At 46.2% G+C, this 24,409-nt stretch overlaps 8 protein-coding genes, 2 long non-coding RNA genes and 1 other non-coding gene across 26 annotated transcripts; 4 read left to right on the top strand and 7 right to left on the bottom strand.

Moving 5' to 3' along the window:
• Positions 1 to 632: 632 nt before the first annotated feature.
• On the bottom strand, positions 633 to 2,927 carry LOC136184191 (probable aminopeptidase NPEPL1). Its single transcript, XM_065971039.1, has 13 exons — positions 2,778 to 2,927; positions 2,326 to 2,725; positions 2,207 to 2,274; positions 2,074 to 2,155; positions 1,880 to 2,022; positions 1,749 to 1,826; positions 1,598 to 1,698; positions 1,486 to 1,540; positions 1,363 to 1,431; positions 1,207 to 1,305; positions 1,083 to 1,160; positions 919 to 1,029; positions 633 to 865 (listed from the first exon to the last, which is right to left on the bottom strand). Exons 1-13 carry the CDS (start codon positions 2,919 to 2,921, stop codon positions 698 to 700), a joined length of 1,596 nt encoding a protein of 531 aa, XP_065827111.1. The 5' UTR covers positions 2,922 to 2,927; the 3' UTR covers positions 633 to 697.
• Positions 2,928 to 2,964: 37 nt separating this feature from the next.
• On the bottom strand, positions 2,965 to 4,011 carry LOC136185495 (E3 ubiquitin-protein ligase znrf2-like). The gene is made up of 4 exons (XM_065972655.1): positions 3,570 to 4,011; positions 3,374 to 3,472; positions 3,150 to 3,255; positions 2,965 to 3,093 (listed from the first exon to the last, which is right to left on the bottom strand). The coding sequence occupies exons 1-4, from the start codon at positions 3,964 to 3,966 to the stop codon at positions 3,039 to 3,041; spliced, it is 657 nt and encodes a 218-aa protein (XP_065828727.1). The 5' UTR covers positions 3,967 to 4,011; the 3' UTR covers positions 2,965 to 3,038.
• Positions 4,012 to 4,031: 20 nt separating this feature from the next.
• On the bottom strand, positions 4,032 to 7,046 carry LOC136184475 (uncharacterized). The gene is made up of 7 exons (XM_065971382.1): positions 6,435 to 7,046; positions 5,959 to 6,252; positions 5,411 to 5,872; positions 5,089 to 5,364; positions 4,698 to 5,042; positions 4,563 to 4,648; positions 4,032 to 4,507 (listed from the first exon to the last, which is right to left on the bottom strand). The coding sequence occupies exons 1-7, from the start codon at positions 6,520 to 6,522 to the stop codon at positions 4,115 to 4,117; spliced, it is 1,944 nt and encodes a 647-aa protein (XP_065827454.1). The 5' UTR covers positions 6,523 to 7,046; the 3' UTR covers positions 4,032 to 4,114.
• LOC136185494 (uncharacterized) lies at positions 6,692 to 8,566 on the top strand. Of its 4 annotated transcripts, XM_065972654.1 has the most exons (6): positions 6,694 to 6,805; positions 6,863 to 6,918; positions 7,039 to 7,116; positions 7,179 to 7,502; positions 7,561 to 8,025; positions 8,080 to 8,566. In XM_065972654.1, exons 1-6 carry the CDS (start codon positions 6,792 to 6,794, stop codon positions 8,370 to 8,372), a joined length of 1,230 nt encoding a protein of 409 aa, XP_065828726.1. In that variant the 5' UTR covers positions 6,694 to 6,791; the 3' UTR covers positions 8,373 to 8,566. The 4 variants fall into 4 exon arrangements, with proteins under 4 accessions (XP_065828723.1, XP_065828726.1, XP_065828722.1 ...); XM_065972651.1 differs by having other exon boundaries at positions 6,692 to 6,789; positions 7,561 to 8,566; XM_065972650.1 differs by having other exon boundaries at positions 7,561 to 8,566.
• Positions 7,541 to 13,486, bottom strand: LOC136185492 (neogenin-like). Of its 8 annotated transcripts, XM_065972647.1 has the most exons (13): positions 13,366 to 13,486; positions 13,170 to 13,310; positions 12,769 to 12,905; positions 12,640 to 12,715; positions 11,357 to 11,442; positions 11,205 to 11,294; positions 10,996 to 11,157; positions 10,470 to 10,766; positions 9,788 to 10,363; positions 9,442 to 9,729; positions 9,043 to 9,384; positions 8,891 to 8,985; positions 7,542 to 8,841 (listed from the first exon to the last, which is right to left on the bottom strand). In XM_065972647.1, the coding sequence occupies exons 7-13, from the start codon at positions 11,078 to 11,080 to the stop codon at positions 8,458 to 8,460; spliced, it is 2,067 nt and encodes a 688-aa protein (XP_065828719.1). In that variant the 5' UTR covers positions 11,081 to 11,157; positions 11,205 to 11,294; positions 11,357 to 11,442; positions 12,640 to 12,715; positions 12,769 to 12,905; positions 13,170 to 13,310; positions 13,366 to 13,486; the 3' UTR covers positions 7,542 to 8,457. The 8 variants fall into 8 exon arrangements, with proteins under 8 accessions (XP_065828715.1, XP_065828716.1, XP_065828712.1 ...); XM_065972643.1 differs by having other exon boundaries at positions 7,541 to 8,841; positions 10,470 to 11,294; positions 12,769 to 13,095; positions 13,170 to 13,212; positions 13,280 to 13,310; XM_065972644.1 differs by having other exon boundaries at positions 7,541 to 8,841; positions 10,470 to 11,294; positions 13,170 to 13,212; positions 13,280 to 13,310.
• Positions 11,373 to 13,168, top strand: LOC136185496 (uncharacterized). Its single transcript, XR_010669545.1, has 6 exons — positions 11,373 to 11,475; positions 11,804 to 11,874; positions 11,924 to 12,223; positions 12,292 to 12,546; positions 12,594 to 12,671; positions 12,720 to 13,168. It is a non-coding gene; the product is annotated as an uncharacterized lncRNA (long non-coding RNA).
• Positions 13,487 to 13,503: 17 nt separating the features above from the next.
• On the bottom strand, positions 13,504 to 16,122 carry LOC136185493 (roundabout homolog 1-like). Of its 2 annotated transcripts, XM_065972649.1 has the most exons (8): positions 15,895 to 16,122; positions 15,453 to 15,773; positions 14,800 to 15,381; positions 14,636 to 14,749; positions 14,468 to 14,569; positions 14,086 to 14,415; positions 13,936 to 14,039; positions 13,504 to 13,876 (listed from the first exon to the last, which is right to left on the bottom strand). In XM_065972649.1, exons 1-8 carry the CDS (start codon positions 15,980 to 15,982, stop codon positions 13,532 to 13,534), a joined length of 1,986 nt encoding a protein of 661 aa, XP_065828721.1. In that variant the 5' UTR covers positions 15,983 to 16,122; the 3' UTR covers positions 13,504 to 13,531. The 2 variants fall into 2 exon arrangements, with proteins under 2 accessions (XP_065828721.1, XP_065828720.1); XM_065972648.1 differs by having other exon boundaries at positions 14,468 to 14,749.
• Positions 16,123 to 16,185: 63 nt separating this feature from the next.
• On the top strand, positions 16,186 to 17,787 carry LOC136184361 (uncharacterized). The gene is made up of 6 exons (XR_010669348.1): positions 16,186 to 16,315; positions 16,570 to 16,648; positions 16,703 to 16,981; positions 17,039 to 17,260; positions 17,308 to 17,364; positions 17,412 to 17,787. It is a non-coding gene; the product is annotated as an uncharacterized lncRNA (long non-coding RNA).
• LOC136184359 (neogenin-like) lies at positions 17,692 to 22,322 on the bottom strand. 4 transcript variants are annotated; one of them, XM_065971245.1, is made up of 11 exons: positions 22,170 to 22,322; positions 21,810 to 22,106; positions 21,680 to 21,750; positions 21,247 to 21,631; positions 20,209 to 20,295; positions 19,813 to 20,088; positions 19,152 to 19,739; positions 18,821 to 19,090; positions 18,426 to 18,761; positions 18,272 to 18,378; positions 17,692 to 18,221 (listed from the first exon to the last, which is right to left on the bottom strand). In XM_065971245.1, the coding sequence occupies exons 5-11, from the start codon at positions 20,288 to 20,290 to the stop codon at positions 17,820 to 17,822; spliced, it is 2,061 nt and encodes a 686-aa protein (XP_065827317.1). In that variant the 5' UTR covers positions 20,291 to 20,295; positions 21,247 to 21,631; positions 21,680 to 21,750; positions 21,810 to 22,106; positions 22,170 to 22,322; the 3' UTR covers positions 17,692 to 17,819. The 4 variants fall into 4 exon arrangements, with proteins under 4 accessions (XP_065827317.1, XP_065827316.1, XP_065827318.1 ...); XM_065971244.1 differs by having other exon boundaries at positions 21,247 to 21,617; XM_065971246.1 differs by having other exon boundaries at positions 21,247 to 21,750.
• LOC136184360 (solute carrier family 35 member C2-like) lies at positions 20,649 to 24,401 on the top strand. 2 transcript variants are annotated; one of them, XM_065971250.1, is made up of 14 exons: positions 20,649 to 20,714; positions 20,767 to 20,813; positions 20,868 to 21,176; positions 21,240 to 22,417; positions 22,470 to 22,620; positions 22,674 to 22,737; positions 22,798 to 22,870; positions 22,927 to 23,022; positions 23,076 to 23,148; positions 23,198 to 23,281; positions 23,335 to 23,510; positions 23,559 to 23,688; positions 23,741 to 23,953; positions 24,000 to 24,401. In XM_065971250.1, exons 4-13 carry the CDS (start codon positions 22,133 to 22,135, stop codon positions 23,911 to 23,913), a joined length of 1,305 nt encoding a protein of 434 aa, XP_065827322.1. In that variant the 5' UTR covers positions 20,649 to 20,714; positions 20,767 to 20,813; positions 20,868 to 21,176; positions 21,240 to 22,132; the 3' UTR covers positions 23,914 to 23,953; positions 24,000 to 24,401. The 2 variants fall into 2 exon arrangements, with proteins under 2 accessions (XP_065827322.1, XP_065827321.1); XM_065971249.1 differs by having other exon boundaries at positions 23,997 to 24,401.
• Positions 22,149 to 22,230, bottom strand: Trnas-uga (transfer RNA serine (anticodon UGA)). The gene has a single exon. It is a non-coding gene; the product is annotated as a tRNA-Ser (tRNA).
• Positions 24,402 to 24,409: the final 8 nt, after the last annotated feature.

Here is a 24,409-nt window from a genome sequence, read left to right as displayed (position 1 = left end):
GGCCGTACGACTGCAGCTTTTCACGATCAAAAAAGGATCAAAAGGAGCGTCGTTTGAACCAAAACCTTTGTCAATCGGCCGCAAATGCATTTCTCCCAGCAAAAACAAACGAAATTTTGTTGAAAATCAATTCAAACGCGAAAAAACAACCAAGAATGTGTGCTACGTGCGTCAGACACGCCTTGTCACGCGACATTGAGCAACGCATTTCTAAAGACATTGAGTCGCTATTTGGACGCGAAAAGCGAACGCATACGCAGTTACGGCAGCACGCTTGGTCAGCAAAATCAAAGTGCTACGTCCGGTTCTATAGCGGGCAAGTCAAACGTGCGTTGCACGTGATGCGCAAACAATCCGACGAAAACGCTACGTAGCTAGACTATTCGACCCGTTTCTCGTCAAATTACCTAACCAATGGGTACGATAAAAACTTCCGGTACTGTGCACGTTTCAGTACTAAAATGCGCGAGATGCAATAAAATGATGTACCTCACCTACGTTGAAAAAGCGGTGTAGCCGTCTGAAGTTTCTGCACTAATTATTGCAAAGGACGGCCCTAACGTTTTAGGAGTATGGGTCGGCGATAGGCAAGTGAGGGTCAGAGGACCGACTGCGGGCAGAACTCTGCACAGTTGAAATGAAAATGCCCAAGTTCAAAAGTGCTTTGCTTCTGCACTAGGATGCAATAGTCTACCGTTTAGGCCTTACCAGAACGCCGTTTCTTGGACGGTGGCGGCTTAGCATCGTCGTCTGCAGGAGACTTCTTCTGAAACGACGACGCTAGACCAGAAAGCAAGGCACTCTTTGAGTAGGAGCTGAACAGGCACATCAGCAGTGCCACTCCGTACCCAGTTGCTCGTTCTCCCTTTACGTTGACATTTAATTAAGCGTCACTTTGGAAAACAAAACAAAATTTACCGTATAGACGGGTGCGGCTATGTCGAGATGAATCCACGTCCCCGGAAAGTCAAAACCCAGATGAGAATTAATAAAAAGGCCAGCACATGAACTTTGAGCGTTCGAGCGATTCTGTGCAGCAATAGGCTCGCTCAGAGTGGATGCAGCGACAAAGCGACGCTCACCGCAACGGAATTCTTCATGTCAGCTACGGAGCTATTAAACTCGGCGAAGTGAAATTCCGGGGTGTATGGCAAAGGAAACTGAAGGAAGATCTAAGCAAACTATGCATACGAACTTGGGTCTTACCACTAGGTCGCCAGACGCTCTGCCTGCATACTGACAAGCGGTTTCCCAATCACCATCGTTCGTCAGCAATCCGGCATGATATCGTCCTGTAGATATTCCCTGAAGTCAATTAATTAATTAATTAATTAATACTGCTTAATCGCCTAGTTTAATTACCTGGGCTCCAGTCAACGTAGCCATATCTACAACAATGTCTGCCTTTAGATCTTTTCGAGCATATGCAACCTGAGAGATATGAAACTTAGCTAATGATTCCACATGTACGTCAGCACGTTCTACCCCGTCTCCCAGCACGAGACGTCCTTCCGCATCAGTATTGTTAATCTCCACTGTTCTATAGAATAAAATGTAAAGCATCTTTATCATCATCCGCGCGCGCGCGCGCGCGTACTTTCCCGAATAGAACGTGTGGATGTCATCTGGTCTCGTCGCCTCGGGACCAACTGCATTCTCGGCAAGACAAAAGACTGCGTGAAGATTCTCGCTAAACCCCTTGAGAAAGCATCAAGTAGAGACCTCCCAGGACCCTTTATTGTACATACCTCAGTCACAGCAGCTTGGAAAGCTCCTAGTATGGCTGCAGCTCCCCCGCAATCTCGTTTCATGCCTGGCATGTGAAGCTAAACGCCCAACTAACGCCGCTCAAAAAAAGACAGTAACGGTCCATCGTTACCTTATCCTTTATAGACAATCCGCCAGTATCATAAACAATTCCTTTTCCGACCCAAGCAATCGTTTTCGTCGCTCCCTTCGGAGTGTGGCTAAGAATGGCCAAAGCTGGAGCATGAACTGCGGCCTTTCCCACCCCGTAGATGCCTACAAGTAGAGAAATTAGAAGAGAAGGAATATCAGCGTGCCGCATCTCGCCTCCAAATCCATGCTTCACCAGATCTTCTCCTTGAATGATAACAGGCTTAATGTGAACCTTATCACCAACGGCCCTAACATGCTAGAGAGAGACGGAGGTCATGACGTCAAAAATTCAATAAAAATTCAGTACATCGAGAAAAATATCGGTGTGCATGAGATTGCACGGCGTGTCGACCATCTGCGCTGCAAGTCGAATTCCTAACGAAAAAATTTTTTTTTAATTTCAAAAATTTTCTACAAACGACTTGCCTTCGGCCGCGCTACTCATGACTTTGGCCTCGTCCTCGCTCAAAGGCGCGTCGTCGCCTTCGCCGACGAACACAAAATCGATCGTGACCGTTTTCGTTTTCTTTTGTTTTCCCGACTTGGCGCTGTATTTCGGGTAGACGCGTGCTATGGCGGACGCGGAGGCGAACGCGTTCCGCTTCTCGCATACGACGACGATAATTTCGTCCCGATCGCCGCCGACGGCGCCGAGCGTCGACTGAACGGCGCGCGCGAGTGCGTGCGGACGCGCGTCCGAGTTGTGTCGGGTCGCGTACGGCGGCAGGCCGGCGACGAATGCGCCGTTGAGCCAGAGCGGGCACGTCGCGCACGCGTTGCTCGGTATTGACGAGAAGCGGAGCGAGTCGACGGCAATCTGGAACGTCTAGAGGAGTCGTTTGTACGAGTGCGAGGGTTCTGGTCGCGTTTTCGCTCGCCTCCTCGTCGACGCGAGGCGATAGGACGTTTGCCAGGCGTTCGAATTTGATTTGTTTCACGTGGGGCACTTGCCCGACGATGAGGCACGTCCGATCGAGTGGATCCGACTTAGAAACTGCCGTAGAATACACGAGTTCGGCCATTGTAAAATCACAAGTCCCGGATAACTGTACTACTGTACTGAACTGACTTGAATACGATATTTATTGCTGCAAAAAGATCTGAAAAATGTACTACATGAATATTATGTTTTACACTAACTATAAAGGATGCTCCGGGCAGGATCTGTTGACCCTGAACCACCTGTCAATGCAGCTGTATTCCAAAATTTAGTACAACCACCAATACGTGCCATGAATATTCTTCCTTACTCTTTGTGGTAAACGCACAAGCACGGCAACCGAGCAATCGTGCATCCGGCAGTCATGTCATCAAAACAGATGACACATTCGCCGAGATCTGTCAAAGGCGAATCCTCTAAAAAAAATAGAATTAAAATCTCAGCACGGTAGTCCCTTCTTCGAAACACAGACATGTATACGTTGTGAGAGAACGGACTTTTTGTACATCAATCCCCCTCCCTTTTAGCACTTACCATTGTACGTTATATACGGTCGAGATAAGCACGACGCCAGGTGGGCCTCCATTTGATCACCGTCGCTAAAAGTCTTGGAACAAACCGGACATTTCGCATCTGGGGCAAGACAAAATAGTTTCCCATTAGAGAAAACAATGGCTAGCCTATGCGCCCCACAAATTAATCCGACACGTCCGCACCCGCGTTTCCTCACCTCCGAGATACATATTGGGAAGCGACGCTGGTCCGAACGAGAAGGGACGCATTCGACGATCGACGCCCCCCGCCGCCGCCGCCGCGTCGAGACTTCCGCCGATGCCCGAATCGGCGCTGCCCATGTAAACAGTGGCGGCGAAGAGCGAACGGCTGCGACTCGACGCCGACGGGACGGCGCGACGGCGTCCCGCCGACATCGTGTATCGGTGACGCGACGACGGCGACGACGAGCCGCTCGGGAGTGCGTGGGCGAAGAGGAGACGATGGACGTCAGATGGGGACGCCGTTTGAGTTCGAGACGATGAAGCTGATAGGCGATGGAGAGACGGCGGCGACGACGACGGCGTCAGCGTTTCGACGCCGTTCGATTCGTTCGACGACTGTCTCGTTCCCATTTTTGACGACCGAAATTCTTTCGATCTCTTCGTGATTCAGTTTGATATTCGTGCGAGTGCCCGTATAGAAACCTGTTCGTTAAAATTTGGTCACGTGCGGGTTTCAAGGAGTTGAATAATTCATTTGTGCACTTTGTTTTCGTTCGCGTCACGTCAATGAGCACCACTTCCTCACTCGTTCTAAAATGTTGGACAGATCGCATGATGCTCTTGTTATTGTGCAGTCTGATGATTGGCTTATTTCCTCGGCATAGAATACGGCGCATGGGACGATATTCAAGCTACATCCGCTTATCAATTCCAGCTTTCTCTTGTCGTAATACTCTTCGATATGCAGACCCACAGCTCGAATCAAGTCCATTGATATATCGAGTGACAGTGACGGAATGGTCGACTGGATAACAAATTGGGTTAGGGTGTTACTACCCATTAGTTGAAACGATAGTGGTGGAATCGGAAGAGAGTTCGACCACGCTTTGGCAACAAAGGTGTCAAAGACGGATCTCTGCAAGTGGTGATCAAAGTCGGTTCTCCCTATTAGCTGCAAAAGCACCACTTAGGTTAACTATATTTAGGGTGCACGAAACCTTGCTGACCTCTGAGCAAGAACGTCTCTTGTCCCTGAACTTGATTTGAAAGCCTGGACTTTTTGTCAAAATGTGATTGTTCTGGCATGAGCTTCCTAGATAAGAAGAATTAGAACTAAAATACACGAGAAGCTTTGCATGTACCCATAACAGTCGTCTCCACTTTTCGTGGCATGACTGGCTGGCTTTTCTGACTTAGTTCGTCCACTGATTGAATCTCCACGGCATACGTTAGGTTACAGGCAGCACTGCACAAAACATTCAAATCTACGGTGTGATTGCCCTTTGCAATGGTGGCAGACACTTGCATCCTTTGCTGGATTCGTAGATGTTTTGGATGCAGATTTAGAAGAAAAACTGTGATTTCCAAACGTCGTATCTTCTCCCAATTTTGAAGCGGTTTTTGCCAAGAGACAAACATCTGCAACTGATTCCCAGTAGAAGAGCAGCTAAACGCAGCACTAACATTTACAGGAGGAGGTGGAGAACCTACAAAAAATATTTCAATAAAAGTTGACACAAAACCGATTCTAACCTTTGACTAATAGATTTGTTTTGCATTGAATTACGACTTCTCTGTGCTGATTAGTCACTGTAGTCACATACATTCCAGCGTCATCAAGCGAAACGTCGGAAATGATCAAAGCCGATCCGGAAGCGTATCGCGGGAAGCGGTATTTTACTCCACGAGATCTGGTAATTGCTTCACCGTCTTTGCTCCACGACACCGACACGTCAGCCGCACGATGATGACTGCAGGTGATCACCGCCTCGTTATCGTCAACCGCGGCTTCCAGAGTGCGACTGTGTTCTATACAAAAATTCTTAGTCATTTTTCCTACGGTAAATATTCGCACCTGGGATCCACACAGATATCATAGTAGATAGCAATTGAAAGGAGGAAGGCTTGTTAGGCGAACACAGAAACACGTCGGTACCGCCGGACGTCACGTCCTTACTACAGTTCAAAATTAGATTGCTCCCGTAGTATAGGCCGACCGTGTGCGGAGAGTTGAGAACACCCAACGCGGGAATTACTTGAAGGAAAAACTGCGACGTCGCAAGACGAGAAGACTCCAAAGGAAATCCCAAGCAAGAATATTTTCCTGCATCGCCTAAGGTGAGGTTTTCCTTTCGAAACAATATGGCCGTCGGATAGTAGCCGTCGTCGATCGATTCGCTCTCCGGCACGAACATATTCCCTTTCTTCCATACCATACTGCTCATGGCTCCTCCGCTGCACCAGAGAGCGACACTGTCGCCGACCATGCGAGTCACCACCGGATCAGTGGGATCGTAGCCAGGGCCATGAATGGAGACTAGAAGCCAAAGTAAAGCACAAAACGTAAACATCGATTCGTCAAGGCAAGGCTTGACACTCGACGATAGTAAAAAGGCGGCGCACCTTGTGGCCTTTGATCAGCCGGTCGCACCACGATTTTCAAGCTCCCGCGCGTCACTTTTCCATGGTTACGGGAAATGCAGACGAACTCGCCGGAGTCGGAGACCTTGGACTCGCGTACAATCACTTTTGATCGCAACGGCCTCGTATTCTCGTAAGTGAATCGCCCAACGAGGGAGCTCGTCTCGAGGACGACCCCGTTGAACTCCCATCGAACAATCGAGTTGACGTACAAACAGATAAGCTCAAAGGAATCGCCTTCCTCAATTAGGCTTGCATTAGTAACGACCCAAGGGCCTGCAGGAAGATGTAGAAAACGCGCAGCTATAGTATCAGTGGGCCTGTCTGCCACTCTAAGGCGTGAGGTCTATGTGAGATCTTTTGTCCTAGGCACAGTCTGAGAGGTTTCATGTATGTATTGCGCTTCGATCCGTCACCGAATTATCCTACTATCGTTCGTTCGGTCGCGATGTATTTACCTCTGGACGCAGTCGATTGGGTGACGAGCATGCAAGCACTGATCGCTGCGATGACGGCAGTGACGACGGACGTGCAGGTTAGGACCATTTATGTGACGATTCTGACCGATCAGTTGCAAAATCGCGGAGCGGAAAAACTGTTTTGATAGAATGCGCATGCACAAAAGCGACTGACGCCTCTCGTGACTCTGCCTGTCAGTCTTCAATTAATACAATTAATTACGTGTCCAGTACGTCACGAAGCATGACGAGGCAAGTTCCAATTCCTGTATTGCACAACAGCGTTTTTTGCCTCTTCGAGACAGCGGCGCATAGTCTACAGTTCCTCTTCAACTCGTGACGACAGATAGACGACGTATGGCGAATCTACTGTTAGTCGGCGGTTGGTTGAGGGCATATGCGCTTATAGACCCTGTCTTTTGCTTCAGGGACTGCTACAGATCCGGTATGATCGCCTCCCTTGATGCGAGAGCCCGAATCAAAGGTACTCTTTGCCTATGACCGCTTTCGGGGAAGCTAAGTCGTCATAATGATACGCAATTACGATCGTAGCTTCAACCTTGACATCCGCTCGATGACGCAATGACCTAACGCTTTTTCTTAGGAACACTGACTTTCTCAGGGCGACAAACTAGTGTCATGATGATTCTAGCGCTTCTGTTTATTCCCATGGCTAACGCTGGTTTGTAAACCTTGGTGATAAATAAATCAATAAATCAATAAATCTGCTACGTTTAAATCTAGGCTTGAAGCCAGTTGTTAGCAATCCGCCAGACGGTCACATTCAAGTGCAAGTGAAACGACATCATAACACCGAGCAAAGCTACTTGTATCTGGAATGCTTGTTTCTGCCAGCCAACAAATCGTGGGGCAGTGATGCCGTTATTGACTGGAGTAAACCTGAAGGAGCCAACGAATCTTATCAAAAGAGCTGGAAACGAAGAAGTGTTTTGCACCTGCTAGAAGCTAGAGAAGAAGAGAAGCAGCTCAAGCTTGTTGGAAGATACACCTGCAATGTGTATTGCTGGTCATGTGGAAAAAAATTCTCAGCTTGGATAGACATAATATGTAACGTGAAATCGTTCACTTAATCGTCGAACCTAGTTAGAATTATCTTTTTTTGTAGGGGTAAGCGCGAATGAGCATCGTGAGCTCATAGAAAATCAACCGGTAACATTACACTGTCCCAGCGGACGCGATGATGAACCAGTCAACGATGCCATGGACGAAAGAAAAGAGCGTTATTTGTGGAAACGTGTCAAAGACAAAAGAGAATTTGATCTCAACGAAACTCGCAGCTTTTTGCAGCTGAACAGCGTGTCGTACGCAGACAATGGCACGATTTATGACTGCTACAAAGTGACGCTGAAGGTTGAAGTGCTACGAAAGCGTTTCTACATATCCATACAGCGGCCAAGTATAAAAGCCACTAAAATTCCCTTAGCACCAACTTCCGGAAATAAATCAAGTGATGTTACGTCCCAGTCATCCCTGTTTCCCACACATGTATCACCATCATCCCCGTTTCCCACACATGTATCACCATCATCCCCGTTTCCCACACATGTATCACCATCGTCCCCGTTACAGAGTAAGACAGCAGATAAAGGACGTACGGTGACAACGTCAGTGGCGTCTCCCACAGATTTTCCAACAGACAAAGATACAAAATCGAATGAGCATACGAAGACCCAAGTGGTTGCTGGTGCTGTGCCAAGCGCTGTTGCTGTTTTGGCGGCGATAGTAGCCGCACTGGCGGTGGCGGCGTGCAGAAAAAAATGTCAAACATCCAACGACGGCGCAGCTGCTCAGGATTTGAAAGCTGTGAAAACACAACTCGACAACGTTGAAAAGGGTATGCATGAAACTAAAAATATGATAGAAGACGAGGCAGAGGAAAGAAGAAAAGACAAAGAAGAAGCGAAAAGAAAGCAGTGAACTAATAATTCTAGACTACTATAGCCTGTAATATACTGCCACGTGTAAAGCTGTTCTCACTCCCGTCCATAAATGAAACACGTGCTTACCTACCAGTCAAACGACAAACTGGCTTTTTTGACAAAATTTTACAGTCAGCAGTGTGTTCAATGCCGTCGGCATAGAACGTTGTGCAAGGAACAATATCTAGTTCACATTCTCTCTCAAAAATGAGGCCTTTTCCGTACCGTCTATAGTTGCTGAGTGAAATCTTTACTTTCTGAATTGCTTGAAGACTTGAGTCCACTGACAAAGCAGCAGACATGATAACTCGTACAACAAACTCATGGAATGACGAACTACTGGCTAGATCAAAGTGAAAGACATCTTTTCCCGTTGGATTAGTATGATTTGAAGAATTTACTGCACTATGTACCATTCTAGAAACAACTCCTTCTAGTTGCTTGTCAAAGACAGATGTCTTCAGATTCTTAATTGTAATGAATTAATTAAATAGTAGACAGAGCTGACGTTAAAACCTTATAGCAACTTCGGCCTTTTTGCTTCAGCTTGAACTGAAAGCCAGGATAGGATTTCAATATAGGAGTTGAAGTAAGTTTGACGTTACACGTGCCTACATATGAGACAGACTAGCGAGCCTAAGAGATTTATGAATTAGGTTTTAGCATACGAGAGAAGGCCGATGCGGACGCTTCGACACTTCTTGGAAGAGAGGACTCGCTTTTTCCATTCGAATTGACGCTATAGACTTCAATCAGATACGCTAGAGAATTGACGCAGTGGCTGCAGCTGAGGCCCAGCTGATAAGAAAAGTACTTATTCACTGTCGACTCATTCTCTTTTCTTGAAAAAATGGTAATATTTTCGACATCAATTATTTTCAAACGGAGACCGTAGTGAAAATCTGAACCATCTCCACGAAAGAACGGAGAAGACCACGAGACGAACAATCTCAAAAAGCCAAACTGGCAGAGAAGAGCAGCAGCGACACGGCGTGGTGCCAGTGGAGGTCCTTGGTCGCAAAGACAAATACATATCTAGAAATTCTACACAGAAAGCGAGGACTCACCTCTAATGAAAAGCCTAGTTTGACATGATTGACTTAGCGTACCACTGTAGTACGAATTAGCAACGTAAAGGCCTTGATCTTCATACGAAGCACTTGGAATCGCCAAGGCTGATCCTTGTTCGTAGTCAGGAAAGAAAAGGCGAGGATTGTCGCTATTGATTGGTACGCTGTCTTTCAACCACGTCACGTTTGTGCGACGACGAAAGGCGCACGTAATCAAGACTGGTTTCCCTTTCAGCGGATCACTCAGAAGTACGTTCATTTCTCGGCGCACATGCTGCTGTGAAGCTAAAGGCACAGTTACTAGTGACATTACAAGAAGAATATGCATGCTTTCATGCTGGACCTGGAATAATAATGGAAATCACAGCAGGAGCCGAACGGATTGATGTCACCAGATTTTCAGCCACGCAATAGTATGCACCTTCGTCACTGGGCTTCAGACTTTCAATAGTCAAATTCCCGTTGATGTTTATTTTCTCGCGAATGCCACCGCTCCTGCTCTCGCGAATCCAGTAGAGACGAGGACTTGGCAGCCCGACGGCACTACAACTAAGACTCACTCTATCGCGAGAGAGCATACTCTGCGGCACGATAAGAAAGCGGGGAGCTTCAGGCTGAAGCACCCTGAGACTTAGGGTAACGAAAGGGTGATGACGACCATAGAGAGGAGGACCACTACACGTGTACTGCCCTTCGTCCACTGCACGTACTGGATTTATCACAAGGACAGAATTTCTTTCCACTGAGTTTGATTTTCGATGTGTGATGTGAAATCTGGGCGAGTGAACATACTTCGCTTCCTCGTCGTACCATTGGAGGAACTTTAGGTGATAGCCTGTGCAATTGAGTAAGACGCTTTCGCCAGCAAATGCTTCGAGCCGGAAACCGTTGAGAAGCGGCTCACGAAGAGAAACGACAGCTATTCAGAAGGCGAAACCGGAAAATAAACAGACCAGGCAAAGGGTCCCTCCCCCCCCCCATATACTACTAGTTGCTCGGGGCCATTTATAAGACGGAGCGCTCACCTTTCGGATGCACCTTGACCATTATAGACGTTTCTCTGTCGCCTCCCGTGCACCGATAGACGGTCCCGTTGTCGTCTTCGTACGTCGCTTTGGCCACTTGAAGGTGAGTCAAGAAACCTCGCCAATTCTTTTCTCTTTCGTATCGACTTCCAGGCTTGAAAGTTATCGTCTCGCCGTCCTTTGTCCAATCGGTTGGGCGGTGGCCAACGTCACAGCACAATGTAAACGATTCGCTTTCTTGCACGTTCTCGACCGTGGGTATACTCTCAAGGCGACTGCAATAGTCGGCAGCATCACCTACAAAAAGAGAGACAGACACCTGACCAGCAGTAGTAAAAGGTCTGCGACTCGCTACGCGCACGAAACAAAGCAGACTGTATGAACGATAGTATGACGAAGGTCGATAATAGTGTTTTGCTTGCATGCGTAAGCGTATACATACTACTGTCCGCATTCCGCGTGAACGAAATGCAGCTTTAGTATGATCTACATGTACACGTAGAACGTTTTCTAAATCAATTCGTACCAAATGAAGAATCGATGCTTGCAAGAAATCTAGCCCAACAGACGAGCAGCGTCACCGGGAACGTTGTACGACAAGGAAACGACATGACTGTAGGAGAAACTGCTGCTGATGCGTACGCTGTGACTGCCAGTTAATAGCGCGTGCAAGCCGAAGACAACCGTTCTTGCAGGGACGCTTGTGACTGGACAAAGCTAAGTCAATTACCATACCTGTCCCGCCCCGCGAGAATCTTCGATGTTTATCCGCTGAGGCTCAAACAGTTAGCTGGATGGTTTTTTCTAATATATTCATCCAAAGCTCTATTAATAATTAAAGACGTGGCTTTATAGCATGTAGTCAGTGTTACGGATTTATTAATTACCTACAATTAAGTCCCGGCCGGTCTCTCAGGTCACACGGCACAGGTCACTGAGGTGGTACGACAACGTCGACGGAGCGGCACATATTCTATAGGCATAAGCACCGCACATATAGCTGATTGTAAGTACTCAGTATAGACGAATCCTCAGCAAGTTCAGAAGCCGTGAGACGTCTAAGTTGCCTCACGGTCCGAGTCTTGCTCCTCCACCCGCATATGTTGTTATCACTACATTGTGAAGCCGCTCTATAACCACCTACTAATTGAAGCTCGATCCTAAGGCTAGCCTCAGTCACGGAAACACGCCCTTTTAGCCCCCGAACCATATCCGGGTAACGGTGTGGTCAGTCTCGCGTGGCCAGACCCTTCCCCTGAAGGGTCTGGCCACGCGAGACTAGGTCTACGTCAGGGTATCTACTGTCCGGTGCATTTGAATTACGTGTTCTATAGATCAATTATGATAGCGGTATTGCTATTGGCAACTATATTGACATCTATAATATCAACTGCATATTGTGCAGGTATGATGGCATAACAGTCAGATGACTGAGTGGAGACGCTTTGTTTTAGATAAGAGTAATATATATGTCGAACTCAGCTATAAATCAGAAAGAAATGAAATATTGCTCGAGTGTCACATAAATCCCGTCCTCAATTTATGTGACACTTTTAACATTTCATTTGATGAAAGTGGACAAAGAATTTCCCCAAGTTCAAATAACCAACTTCATCTATCAGACAATGGTTGTCAACTCTCCCTTTATATCGCCCTGGGCAAAAACCTAGAGATGACACCTTCTCGGGGGCCTTTCATTTGTAAGGCTGACAACGACCTTTCCCCACTTATATCAAAGCCTGCTAATATTCCAAGTGAGCTCTAGCATGTCTAGCACTTGACGCGTTACATATACTGTAAATGACATTTTTTTCACAAATAGAGTTTTCTCGCGCAACGCACACTCTGCAAAATGTGCCAAAGGGTTCATCGCTATGCCTTAGCTGTCCTGGAATTCAATATGATGAAGCTAAGAAGTTACGGATATCATGGGAAGTTCCGCCATTAGTTGGAAAAGTTAATCAAAACTCATCCTTATGTCTATCAAACGTCACTTCCACTGGGGTCTACAACTGTACAATAAGGGATATACCGGGCCCAACCGTTATGTCGTCTGTCTCTATAATTACTACAGATGGTAATTAATTAAAGCTGATAGAATATTTTATTAATGGGTGCTTCTAGAAAACGAAACACCGACGACTAATATAATTATTACTGCTGCTGCTACCTCTAAATTGCCAGAAAGTCGATCAAGTGAAGGTACATTGTGATTTTGTGCTGTTGATTGGTGGTAGTGGGTATGTCTAGAGGACAAAGGACTAACCACCATCGCAAATTTTACAACAACTACTGCTACCTCTCAGACTGCATCACCAAAAAATGATGTGGTTGGTGAAGTGGTTGGCGCAGTGGTTGGCACAGGGATTTTGGCTTTGGCGATTGCTTTCTTCATGTGGAAACGTCATAGACGGTCTACTTCCGCCCGAAAGAAAGCTGAAAGCACAGGTAAAATTTCAAAAGAAGAATTTGAGCGTAAGCAAAAGGATGGACAACATCTTGAAGTGGTGGAGACGTTGAATGAGCAGTCTGTCTAAGCAAGGATTGTTCCCTCTTAGTCTACAATCCTTGGTCTAGGTCTAATCTTCCGACTAGTTTGATGAATTCGCAGAACCTCTTGATGACACTTAAAACCGAGTCTCGATAAACATACGTAGATCTACATGCATGCGTATTGTACTAGATCTTAGTCTAACTCACCTGACTGAGTGGCCAGCAGAACTCGACAGCTGTCGCGAACGATCTGGGATCGCAATGGAATAACACGGTGTCGCTTTCGCTTCGTCGAGGCAAATCGCGCTTTGTTCGACCTTGGAGGAGGTGAGGGAGTGTCTTCGTTTTCTGAGAAGCGGATGTTGATCGTAGGAGAAGGATACGGTGCTGCGCGGATGCTTACCGGAGCGCGGAGGACGACGCGACGGCAGTCCCGCGTTCCTACGGTCCGAGCGTCTTCTTTTTGTTCCAAGCGCCAGCGCTGAGCGGGATCGCGTCGCGACCGCGTCTGTTCACGAGCTATTGAATTCTACTAGTCGATTCAATAATATTTGTAGATTCTGTCTACACTAGGAAATTTTGCAGTCGTTGGCATGAATGATTCCCTTTGCATAAAACGTAGTGCAAACAGCAAAGTTCAGTGTACAGTGTGTCCCAACAGCAATAAATCTTCCCTCTTGTGCAAAATCATTGATTCTATTTTGCACAGTCTTAATCGCTTGGATACGAAGTTCTACTGAAACAGTAGACGTTAGAACAAACCGAATGATAAACTGACTAAAGGAGGGATTGCTGATCACATTGTAGGTGAAGTGACCATTGCTTGAAAGGCTGACAGTATAAGTGCTCATTGCCTCACTTACAAATCTGACCATAACTGACTGCAACTTTCTGTCAAAATCTGCCTCCAGTTTCTGAAACGCAAGTACCACGATTAGCTGCAAATATTCAACACGACGTCAATGGCAAAAACCTTATGACAAGTTCTGTTTTTGTCTTCAAGTCTAATCTGAAAGCCAGGATATGATTTCACTATTGGAATTGATATAACACCAGCTCCGCAGCTGCCAGTGCCATCTAAAAGTCAATGATCACTAAGGTAGAAGTTTATTTACGAGATTACAGGTAAGAGACGATGTCGCATCTATGTCCTTAGGCAAAGACGGCTTGCTCTGTCCATATGAATTAATGCTGTAGACCTCGAGCAGGTAAGCGAGAGAGTTGGAGCAACCTTGGCAGCTACGATTTAACCAAAAGTTGAAATGTTCCACAGTCGACACAGCCTCTTGTCTTGTCCAAACAGTCACCTTCTCGACATCAATGACAGTCAATTTGAGAAGGTAGCGGATGTCAGAACTGCTAAACTTAGGCGGAGACCAGGACGCGTGCATCGTCAAGTTTCCAAACTTGCAAATAAAACCTGCGAAAACCAATTCTGGTGGCAAAGGAGGTCCTTAGCACAAAAGACAATAAATGAGACTTGGATTTCGTGAAAATAACGTTACCTATTATCAAAAGATGAGTCTGACACGTTTGAATTTGTTTGCCATTGACGAACGAAGTTGCCTTGTAAAGCCCTTGATCTCTGTAAGAAGCATGCGATATTGCTAGAGCGGAATTTCGTTCGGTTTTTGAAAAGAATATACGAGAGTCTTGACCATCAATTGGCTCACCATCTTTCAGCCATGTTACGTTAGTGGGGTAATGAAACGCACAGGTTATCAGCAAATGTTCTTGTTCCTCCAATAAATTGGTCACCATCACCGTTACCTCTTGCACAAACAGCACTACACGCGCAAAGGTAATTATTCAAAAAAAACAGGCAGCTAGAGAATACCTGGGACTATAATAGAAATAACTGCAGGAGATGAAGGGACGGATGCAACGGAATTCTCAGCCACGCAATAGTATGCACCTTCGTCTTCATGACTCAAAGACCGAATAGTAACAACATCGACGTGACCACTCAATCTCTCTCGATAGCCCCCCACTTTACCCTCTCGTATCCAATACAGGCGAGGTCTGGGACGACCAACAACACTACAGCGGAGAGATACAGTCGTGTTGAGATGAGCCAGCACGCTCCGCGGCTCTTCAAGGAAGCGAGGAGGTTCAGTCGGAAACACTTCGAGCGTTACGGTTACGACTCGGTGAAGTGTTCCCCACTGCGGATAGCCGCGGCATTCATATCGTCCTCCGTCCAGAATTTGAACAGATGTTATATAGAGAACGGTTCCTCTGATCGCATGAGAATGTTGCCGCCAAGAGCTCACGCGATACCTCGACGCACCGCCGGCAAAGAGTCCGTCTTTGAACCATTTGATGAAAAACAGATGACGACCTGAGCAGTTCAGAGCGACGTTGTCGCCAACGGTGGCCTCGACAACCAAACTACGTGGCCCATGAAAAGAGACCTCGGCTGCATAAATAAATTAGGCAAATATTTATTTAGAAAGCACTAATGTAAAATTATGGCTCAACATAATTCACCTTTTCGACGTACTCTCACTTTTCGCTCTGCCACGACTGCGTCACCGGACGGTGACGTTGCCACACACTGATATGCCACCTCGTTGTCTTGCTCGTACATTGCTCGACTCACGCTCAGATGAGTTCGAATTCCGAGTGAGTTTTCCTCGATTTTGAATCTGTTGCTGTCATTGTCGTTCAATTCGAGCGCCATCACGTCTACGCCGTTTTTCGTCCAGTTCGCAGGTCGGTTGACGTCACAGCACAAGGTGAACGAGTCGCCTTCGACCACGTCGACAACCCCTGAAAACGCTCTTTGCTGATTGCAGTCATTGGCTTTAACTAGAAATAAAGAAAAACTACGATTGCATGCCCACTGTAGTACTTCAAAGTCATGCAGCATTCCTACTAGACTACTACTGCTGCAACTTCTGTCTCAGCATTTTCTGTCGGTCATGCTTACGTGAAAAGATTCGCTTCTCATACCAAGCAAGCAATAGATTCTTACTGACAGTCCAAAATAACAGAATTCGAAAAAGAAACCCTTGCATTTCGGAATTAATGAGCTCCAAGCGTTTTTGAGAATCAGAAAGCCAGAGTAGAAATGTTGGACTAGTAATAGTATAGGCTGTCAGCTTTCGTAAAGAACATGCAATTCTCAACACTACAAAGGCGTATACCAAAGTGTGACCTCCTCATCTGTATGGACAGATTAGATAACGTTGTTAGTTCAAGTCCGCCTTCAAATTGATATCGCGAATCAGCGCCGGCGCCAGCTGTTTCTTGCTGTATACTAGCACTAGGCAGCAGCTAAACGCTCAAAAAGCCGGCTTTTCTAAACACAGACAGGAGGGAAAAGCGCCACACCGTCGACAGCTAATTAGGTATGCATGCAATCAGGGGTAGTCATCTTTCTCTCTCTCCGAGCACGGACCCCGCCGAGTCTAAACGTTTTGTCGTCCGGCGACAGCTCTCTGTAGCGTGGTATGGTGCTTTAGGAGATTTATTCAGTACATTGCACACGTGGCCCGAACTGTATCCGGGTTTGACAGAACGTTGCTTTTCTCTTCTTTGGCCCGTTTTCGAGCAACCTCTTTAAGGCTAGGCCAGTGGAAAGGTCAATGTATCTTATTTTTAGGCGTCTGAATCAACCACAATGCCAATACTTTCAAGAATGGCTTGTATACTTCTGCTATGCTGTTTCCCATGCGCTACAGGTAGTCTCTAAATGTCGCTTTATTGTATGTAGCCTCACGGCTTTCTTTTGTTAGCGTACATTAAAAAGGAAGAAAGACATCATCCAAATCTTATCTTTCTCACCTGTAGCGTTTCTTCAGCAAGCTACAATTGCAGTGGCTTTATTTGGACATTTGAGAAAAAAGACAAGGCGGCCATCGTCATCGGAGAGGATAGTTCTCAGTACAGCATTGTGTCGGACGGACCGTGCAAATCTTCCTTGGGAATTACATTCTTGCCAGAAACGTTCAATTATATTGGCCTATACGCTTGTGCCGTCACAAATACGACGCTGTTTGCACAATTTTACATTTGTAAGCAAAACTGGCGTATCCTAATTCAAGTTGAGTAATTATTGACATCATTTCTAGCAATGCCAAGTCTCACACTTAGAGAAGGACAAAGTGGAGAGTCAATTTCGTTGTCCTGTCCTGAGTCATCGCAGCAGGATAACATCGTGTGGCAGATGCCAACGGGACATCTGATCCCAAACGTCACATGGCTGATAAATAACGCACGGCCAAATGATTCTGGCGACTACACCTGTTGGGCATCACAAAGAAGTCCAAACATCGTCAGACTTCACATATCCGGTACAACGTTATTACGTGCTGTAAAAATATTAATTAGGTATTTTCAGAGCACGAAACACCAAATAGCACAGATTCGCCAACTACAAGTGGTCAATTGGTGGAAGGTACATTTCCTGCTGTTGATAGTAGTGGTAGTGGAAGTGGTATTTAGAAGACAAAACGCAAATCACTACCACGAATTCCACGGTTACTGCTGCCTCTGAATCACCAGAAAGTAACCACAGAACTGCCACAGTGGTAGGTGTGGTGGGTGGTGGTGGTGTGGTAGGTGGTGTGGTATTGGTAGCGATAGCAATAGCGAAGCGGAAACGTCGTAGACGTGAGTCGAAAGGCTCCAGACATGGCGAACAGACATGCAGTTGTCCTCATCAAGTAGAAGTCGCAGATATGATGAATGATATGAACGAACGCCAGGCAAGCATGGAAACTGAAATCTAACATTTAAAGCATTTTAGAATAAGAATCAGTGACTGTGTGCTTGCTTGTCTATGGCTGTGTTAAAAGAAGCGGATGCTTTTTGCAAGTCATGCTAACCTATCTTTCAAGCTGTAGGTGCAGGCTATAGAAGCTCACAGAATTTCTTCACTTGGTAGACGAAGCTTGAGACGTTGCAACCCCTATTCTTCCGTCCTCCTATCTGACAATCCCTGTGGCGACTTATTCCCTTGGCATAAAAAACGTTGCAATCGTGAACTTTAAATTTGCACTCTTGAAGATCCTTCGCTTTGAAAGCGTGTCCGCTACCGGAATCAAACCTCAAAGGACGTTCAAGGGCTTTTATTAGGGCTATGGATTCGTCAACGTCCAACCGGCCAGGAACAGAGTAAATAATAAACTGATTCAGGAACTCATTTGAAACTATTTCAAAAACCAGCTGGGCGCGATAGGCAATTTCAGACGCCGCCTTTGCATAGTCATAAATAGCACTTTGCAGTGCGTCAACAAAGTGAGTTTGACCAGACTAAAACGATCTTAGGAGGGAGAAGACACTAAATGCTATACGAGACAAACCTTCAAACAAGACCGATCTGCCACTTTGAGCTTCATTTGAAATCCTGGGTAAGATTTCAGTACAGGGATCGATGAAATAGTTCGGTTACAATTTCGTTTTAGCAGAGCTAATGAATAAAAAATTGACAGACATAGAGTAGGCCAATTAAATTACTTGAACTTTCACTGGCCGTTGCTACTGGCAGAGCTGCGTTGCTTCTTCCAATAGAATTGACAGCGTAGACTTCAATGAAGTGGATTGCTGTGCAACTCGTGCACCTTGCCTCTAGTTTTAGTTCAGCTACCGTTGCATTCGACTCCACTTTATATCGACGTGTGATTTTCAGATGTCGTATTTCAATAGTCGTAACTACAATAGAATAGAGGAGGTTTTCTTCGTCGTCTTCGCCGCGAAATACAGGAGGCAGCCAAGAAACAGACAACAGAGTAGATCTTAGAGTGGTGCTGCACTTGAACGTTACACTAACGTTTCTTGGAGGAGTAGGAACACCTTCAGTGAAGGGAGAAAGAAATGCTGCAAAATCACACGTCAAAAAATCAGAAATTTACCTCTGATATTAAGAAATACGGAGTACTTGTAAACCAGCTTTCCGTCGACACGAGCACGAGCTTCGTAGAGGCCCTTGTCTGCATAGCCAATGGCTTGAATCACCAAAGCCGAACCGAAGTCGAAGGCAGGAAAGTGCAGGCGACTGTCATTGCAGTCGCGAATCATTTTGCCGTCTTTGAGCCAGGCCACGGAAAACGTTCGACTTACGTTACAGGTCATAAGAACGGACTGAGGCGAGTGGGTAAGAAGAACGTCCATATTGTGAACGTCTGGAGTGAAAAGGTTCAGCCTCTGTGGGACGCTCACTACTAGTAGTGTCATGCACGGTACCTGCAACTCGAATGGAAACTCGAATTCGCAAGGACATCTTTCCGAGAGCATTCTCCGCCACACATTGATAAATTCCTTCGTTCTCTTTAGATAGAGAAGGAAAAACGAGCCGTCCATCTGGTGTCGCTATCTTCGCAAAGGAAACTCTCACACCAGTCTTCGTTTCCCTAGCCCAATGGACCGAAGGCGATGGCCTTCCAGCGGCGCTACAATAAACAATAACGCGTTCTCCTTCGTAGGCGGACACGTTCGACGGCGTGACGGTAAATCGGATGGGCTCCGGTCGAAGCACCTTGACGTCGACCGATTCCCGAGAATAAGGACCGTGGAATTCGGGATAGCCTATGCAATCGTATCTTCCCGCGTCGGAGAGTTGAACGTCTCGAATGGAAAGAACGGCGAGTCGCGTTTCGGAATCGATTCGAGAGCGCCTGAGATCGTGACGAGCTCGATGCTCGACGTACTCGTTGCCCTCTCTCCAGGCGAGCATGGCGAAAAGCTTACCAACGCATCGTAGCACGACCGTAAGTCCGGCGTACACCTCGACCGATCCGCTGCGCACGTCGATCCCTTCAATCGAAAGAACGCCTACATTCCCAAACGAAAGTGAAATATGCGGAGGTGAGACGGAAAAAAAACAGAGTGGGAACGAAAATTTTACCTTTTTGATACACGTCAACGGACCAAGCGGACGCCGTTCGTCCGCCCGTTGCTATGCACTCGTAGAGACCGCTGTCGCCGAGCTGGGCTTTCGAAACGTCCAGCGCTTTGTATGGACCCATGGGAATGATTTGCAATCGGCTCTGGGTTTGAACTGGCCGTCCATTCTTTTTCCATCCCGAGATGTCTCGATGGATGCAGAGCAGGCGAAACGGTTGGCCTTCCTGCACGATTTTCTCATAAGGAGATCGCTTGCCAAGCTGGTGGCTCTCTTGTCCTACGTATAACAAGCGCCAAATTTAGAAGGAGCTCTGATCGTAGCTATACAATGCGCATGATAACGATCAGACGGCGTACATTATCAACAATACTATTGTTTGGGAGCTCGATCTCTTACCTTGACCTTGAACAGCAGAAATTTCCACGACGGTGCAGAAGAACAAGGCCAGCAAACGCCCAAACTGTACAGGAGCATTCATGGTGCCTATAAAAGAGAAAAAGATAAGCCGTACTTGTAGAAGCCCGATCTAGTGCAAAAATAACGTTCGTTTCTGTGTCTTGGGGAGTGAGGGAGTCAGTGGGAGCAAGCGGGGGAATGGTTGCACTCTCTGAACTGTTTACTTCGAAAGTGAACTCCCTCCCCTTCCTTCAGAACTTAATAGCCAAGACTGAAAGGACTCAGCGAAGACCACTACAGTAGCTACAATTGCTTAATTAATAATAATCAAATTACATCTAATTCCGTTAGATTTCCGGTTTGGTGACGTCACAATTCCCTACAGCAATTTCACACTAAGCGGAAGTGTAACTTAAAATCAACTGTCAGTCGTTGCGTAACATAGGACATTCGTTGCCTCATATCCAAATACATTACGTCAGGCAGCGTTGCTTCACCATGAACAGGTCTCAAACTACCTCTTCGTTTCCCGCTATTAACAGAAAATTGTGTGTGTAGGACGGCCGTTTTAGCTTTACTAGTAGCTATCGTCTCTGGACCAATAGGTAGTACATAACCAGGTCCCCATATATACAGTCTATCACATGGAGAATTCGTAGTTTCCATTCACCCTCCCAAACTCAATATAAAAATCCAAAAACACGGCGACGCAACGACGCTTTGCTGTACAATAACTCCACCACGTGGAAAGAACTGCAGCGACTTCACTACGTGGTTTCAATGGTCAAACGAAGGCGAAGAGTTCCTTCGAGAAATCGAAGGGAAATACATAAGCGAACAAAAGGAGAAGAGCACATGCACAACTCGAATCTCCTACCACTCGCCGCTCGTGGGAACGTCCGTGTGCAGGTGCAAAGCAAACGAGGGCGGACCCGGACCCATTTTCGAGGCCAGATCCGTTATAAACGGTTTGTCAGAAAAATCTCGTTCGTACAATACTTATATTATATGCGCATTTTTTATCCCCGCAGAGCTTACCAGCAAGACTGAAGGACCAATAATAGCCGAAATAGGAGATGACGTCGAAGTTGACTGCCCCATAGCCGAGCAGGGAGTGGCTTGGCTCAAAGTCAATTCCACGAAGCACTGGCCCGAAGCGACACTTCACTTGCAAAGTGTAACTCCGCACGATTCTGGCTTCTATTCTTGTCAAGACGGGGAGCACGCCGTGTCCACGTTTGAACTGACGGTCAGGCCAGCATGGTGGATTCCAGGCCAGAACGAGACATCCGTTCAAGTTCACGTCGGACAGAACGTCAGTTTAGATTGCGGAAAAACTAACGCTCCATCGATGCTGATCTGGAATATAAGAAGTGAAGAGCTGCGTGCGAGCTTCCTCTTTCCTTTGCCTGGGAAAGAAGATCTGAGGTATTCCATCAGGAATGTGAACGAGACGGATGCGGGGACCTACGTTTGCAAAATCTCAAATGAGACGACGGTTTTTTATCGCGTCGTTGTTGTTGGCACAGAGCCGTTTCCAACCTTTCCAACACAGAACGTCAGCCACTTGCACTGGGCAGATTTTCTGAAGTTTGGATTACCGATTGTCTTCATTGTGATGATATGCTTCATATGGAAGATGCGAAGAAACAAAAGCAACCGAGGTTCAGCCGAAAAACGCCACGACAACTTGAAAGAAACGCAGATAGGCCTGAGTCTAGAGATTATGGATACTCTAGAAAGTAACGGAGCACCCCTGTGTCAAAGACAGACGCTTAAATAGGCCGAGAAAAGAGTCCATTGTCCACGCGTTCGTCCAGGAAAGCGCGCTAAGCGTGAAAGTTATTTTTTTGTTCTTTGTTTTCTGTTGCTTTTGCAGTTGGTACTCAGTTGTACCGCTAATGAAAAGTAGAAGAAAGAAAAAATGAAAGAAAAAAATGCGCAGCGAGCAGGATTCGAACCTGCGCGGGGAGACCCCATTCGATTTCAAGTCGAACTCCTTAACCACTCGGACATCGCTGCTGCAGCGAGAAAATCTGCTCGAAGGGTCAATAAAAATGACAACGAAAAATCATCCTTGCATCCCGGATGTGCGATGTCCGTTGTTTCTTCACAGTGCCTCGTTCTTGGGGTGAAAACACTCGGTCTCATTCTAATTTATTACGTCTTTTCGATTACTCTCACCTTCTATAACCGATGGATGTCGAAGGTACGCCAGAGACTAAAAAATTTGCGTTTCCACTGCCTACTGCACGATCCAGACGTACGGAATACCACTGTTCATGACAATCGTTCATCTCGTATTGAAATTCGTTCTCGCTTGGTCGATTCGATGGTGCTGCAAGTGCTCGCGAGAAACGCAGCCCGTCTTGCTTCCTTGGTTCACGTACGCAGTCAGCGTTGTACCAACAGGCAAGCTGAAAAGCAGAACAGAAAAGGCGACGCTCTAATTTTTATCTCTCCAGCTATCATGTCAGCTCTGGACATAGGAATTTCCAATTGGGGCCTCGAATTTATAACAACAGCTTTGTGAGTGACCCGTGCGGTATTAGAAGCGAAGAGAGGGATCTTTACGCTTGCACTCTTTAGATATAGCATGACCAAATCTTCTGCAATCATATTTATATTGATATTTGCTGTTGCCTTTCGTCTGGAAAAACCTGTATGAATTTATGGGACGAACTTGTGCTATACGGTACACGTGCTGTCTGTGTGTAGAGATTATTGCAGATTGCTGTCATCCTTTGCATATCAATTGGTTTGGTTATGTTTACTTTTCGATCGACGCAATTCGATGGCACTGGCTTTGTTTTGGTATAATGGACATAGCTTGACCTTGGTTGTCATTATTTTTATGTGTCAATTAGGTTCTCATTGCTTCCGTAATTGGTGGAATTCGCTGGAATTTAGCTCAAATTCTAACTCAGTCAAACAAATTAAGCAAGTGAAGTCATATTTGATTATGTGATTTTCTCATACTCCTGTTTAGAATTGACGAATCCTATTGATGTAATATACCACCTTCAACCTGTAATGATTCTCACTCTGCTGCCTATTGCAGTTGCACTGGAAGGTTATATTATCTCACAGCATCCATCAGTACTGTAACATAATCTCTCTGTGAAGGTACCCATGTCAGTTTATCGTATCATTTTCTTGGCGCAACTCCCATGACTGGAGCCGCTCTTCCCTCCCTCCTCCTTCTCCTTGGAGCACTTCTCGCATTTGGACTGGCATTCTCGGAGTATCTTCTGTTGTCTCATACGTCCAGCATAGCTCTTTCCGTATCAGGAATATTTAAGGTGTGTCGAGTCTTTTCTCTATTCAGACCACACTATTTTTTTCTTCAGGAAATAATCATAATGTTGACAGACATAAAGGCAGAGGGCGTGAGCTATAGTGCACTGAATATTGGCGGAGGGGTGATCTGCTTGCTTGGAATTGCATTTCACGTGGTACTCAAAAGTCAAACTGTCGACGGTCAGCGGAACGTCGTTATTTCCACGTACTTCATTTGTGCATTGTTTTGCAGAAGGAAAAAAAGGTGGTGGCAATGGAGCACTGAAGCACTTGGGCAGAAAGAAACGAAGCAAAAGAACCGAAGACACAATTCAGTTGATGAACATGAATCACGCCAACGACAGCGACAGCGATGGCATCGTCGTTTTTGACTCGATTCACAACCGGACTGTACGGGAGAAATAGCCGCTCATTATACGGGTGTTGAAATGAAGCGAAAATTTAGGTATTTTTGCTACTATATTATGCAATACTAAAAATCATATTAGTAGTCTTGCTAAAATGGTAACAAAACTTGCTAAAAAAGCATTGAAGGGAGAGTCTCAAAGGGAAAGGAGCGCTGACTATGTGTGCTTACGGATAAACCTACACAGTAGGTGCTAATGAGAGTAGCCTGAGAAAAACCCAGGAACAGCAACATAAGAGAAATGCCTACTACATAACTACGAATCCCTCTACCAGTACATGTACTATCCATGATGTAATCACATCTACACAACTTGATCAACGAGAAGACGACCAGACGACAATTCTTCCCATTCTTTTAAAAACGTAAGGGTGTAGTATCGCTCTCTCTACGGGCCAGAAGAGCCTTCGAGCGCTAAATCAATGAGATGATTGACACTGTCGATGTACGGTCGCTGGATCATCAAGGAACGAAACTGGGACTCCATACCCGGCA

The sequence above is a fragment of the Oscarella lobularis genome, chromosome 3, assembly GCF_947507565.1.
Source record: "Oscarella lobularis chromosome 3, ooOscLobu1.1, whole genome shotgun sequence".
Classification (NCBI taxonomy): Eukaryota; Metazoa; Porifera; class Homoscleromorpha; order Homosclerophorida; family Oscarellidae; genus Oscarella; species Oscarella lobularis.
This window is presented reverse-complemented; position numbering and strand designations above follow the sequence as displayed.

Bases quoted from the DNA above. Each gene is read 5' to 3' on its own strand.
- LOC136185494 (XM_065972650.1), top strand. The intron at 6,919-7,038 runs GTACTCTTTGCC...GCTTTTTCTTAG, and splicing joins TGCGAGAGCCCGAATCAAAG to GAACACTGACTTTCTCAGGG. The intron at 7,117-7,178 runs GTTTGTAAACCT...GTTTAAATCTAG, and splicing joins TATTCCCATGGCTAACGCTG to GCTTGAAGCCAGTTGTTAGC.
- LOC136184359 (XM_065971246.1), bottom strand. From the start codon at position 20,290: ATGAATGCTCCTGTACAGTTTGGGCGTTTGCTGGCCTTGTTCTTCTGC. The intron at 18,762-18,820 runs GTAAATTTCTGA...CCTTCACTGAAG, and splicing joins CGTATTTCTTAATATCAGAG to GTGTTCCTACTCCTCCAAGA. The intron at 18,222-18,271 runs GTTTGTCTCGTA...AGATCGTTTTAG, and splicing joins CAGATCGGTCTTGTTTGAAG to TCTGGTCAAACTCACTTTGT.
- LOC136184475 (XM_065971382.1), bottom strand. From the start codon at position 6,522: ATGGTCCTAACCTGCACGTCCGTCGTCACTGCCGTCATCGCAGCGATC. The intron at 6,253-6,434 runs GTAAATACATCG...ATCTTCCTGCAG, and splicing joins CCAATCGACTGCGTCCAGAG to GCCCTTGGGTCGTTACTAAT. The intron at 5,365-5,410 runs GTGCGAATATTT...ATTTTTGTATAG, and splicing joins GATATCTGTGTGGATCCCAG to AACACAGTCGCACTCTGGAA.
- LOC136184191 (XM_065971039.1), bottom strand. From the start codon at position 2,921: ATGGCCGAACTCGTGTATTCTACGGCAGTTTCTAAGTCGGATCCACTC. The intron at 2,726-2,777 runs GCGAGCGAAAAC...CGACTCCTCTAG, and splicing joins CGCCTCGCGTCGACGAGGAG to ACGTTCCAGATTGCCGTCGA. The intron at 1,541-1,597 runs GTACGCGCGCGC...TTTATTCTATAG, and splicing joins CACACGTTCTATTCGGGAAA to AACAGTGGAGATTAACAATA.
- LOC136185492 (XM_065972640.1), bottom strand. From the start codon at position 10,923: ATGCGGACAGTAGTATGTATACGCTTACGCATGCAAGCAAAACACTAT. The intron at 9,385-9,441 runs GTGAGTCCTCGC...TTTGCGACCAAG, and splicing joins AACTAGGCTTTTCATTAGAG to GACCTCCACTGGCACCACGC. The intron at 8,842-8,890 runs GTTTTAACGTCA...ATTACAATTAAG, and splicing joins AAGGCCGAAGTTGCTATAAG to AATCTGAAGACATCTGTCTT.
- LOC136185493 (XM_065972648.1), bottom strand. From the start codon at position 15,982: ATGCAAGGGTTTCTTTTTCGAATTCTGTTATTTTGGACTGTCAGTAAG. The intron at 14,416-14,467 runs GTAACGTTATTT...TTTTGTGCTAAG, and splicing joins GACTCATCTTTTGATAATAG to GACCTCCTTTGCCACCAGAA. The intron at 13,877-13,935 runs GTTTTTGCCATT...CTTGCGTTTCAG, and splicing joins AAAACAGAACTTGTCATAAG to AAACTGGAGGCAGATTTTGA.
- LOC136184360 (XM_065971250.1), top strand. From the start codon at position 22,133: ATGAAAGAAAAAAATGCGCAGCGAGCAGGATTCGAACCTGCGCGGGGA. The intron at 22,418-22,469 runs GTACGCCAGAGA...TGCACGATCCAG, and splicing joins ATAACCGATGGATGTCGAAG to ACGTACGGAATACCACTGTT. The intron at 23,282-23,334 runs GTTATATTATCT...CTCTCTGTGAAG, and splicing joins TATTGCAGTTGCACTGGAAG to GTACCCATGTCAGTTTATCG.
- LOC136185495 (XM_065972655.1), bottom strand. From the start codon at position 3,966: ATGGGAACGAGACAGTCGTCGAACGAATCGAACGGCGTCGAAACGCTG. The intron at 3,473-3,569 runs GTGAGGAAACGC...GTCTTGCCCCAG, and splicing joins TCCCAATATGTATCTCGGAG to ATGCGAAATGTCCGGTTTGT. The intron at 3,256-3,373 runs GTAAGTGCTAAA...TATTTTTTTTAG, and splicing joins ACCGTATATAACGTACAATG to AGGATTCGCCTTTGACAGAT.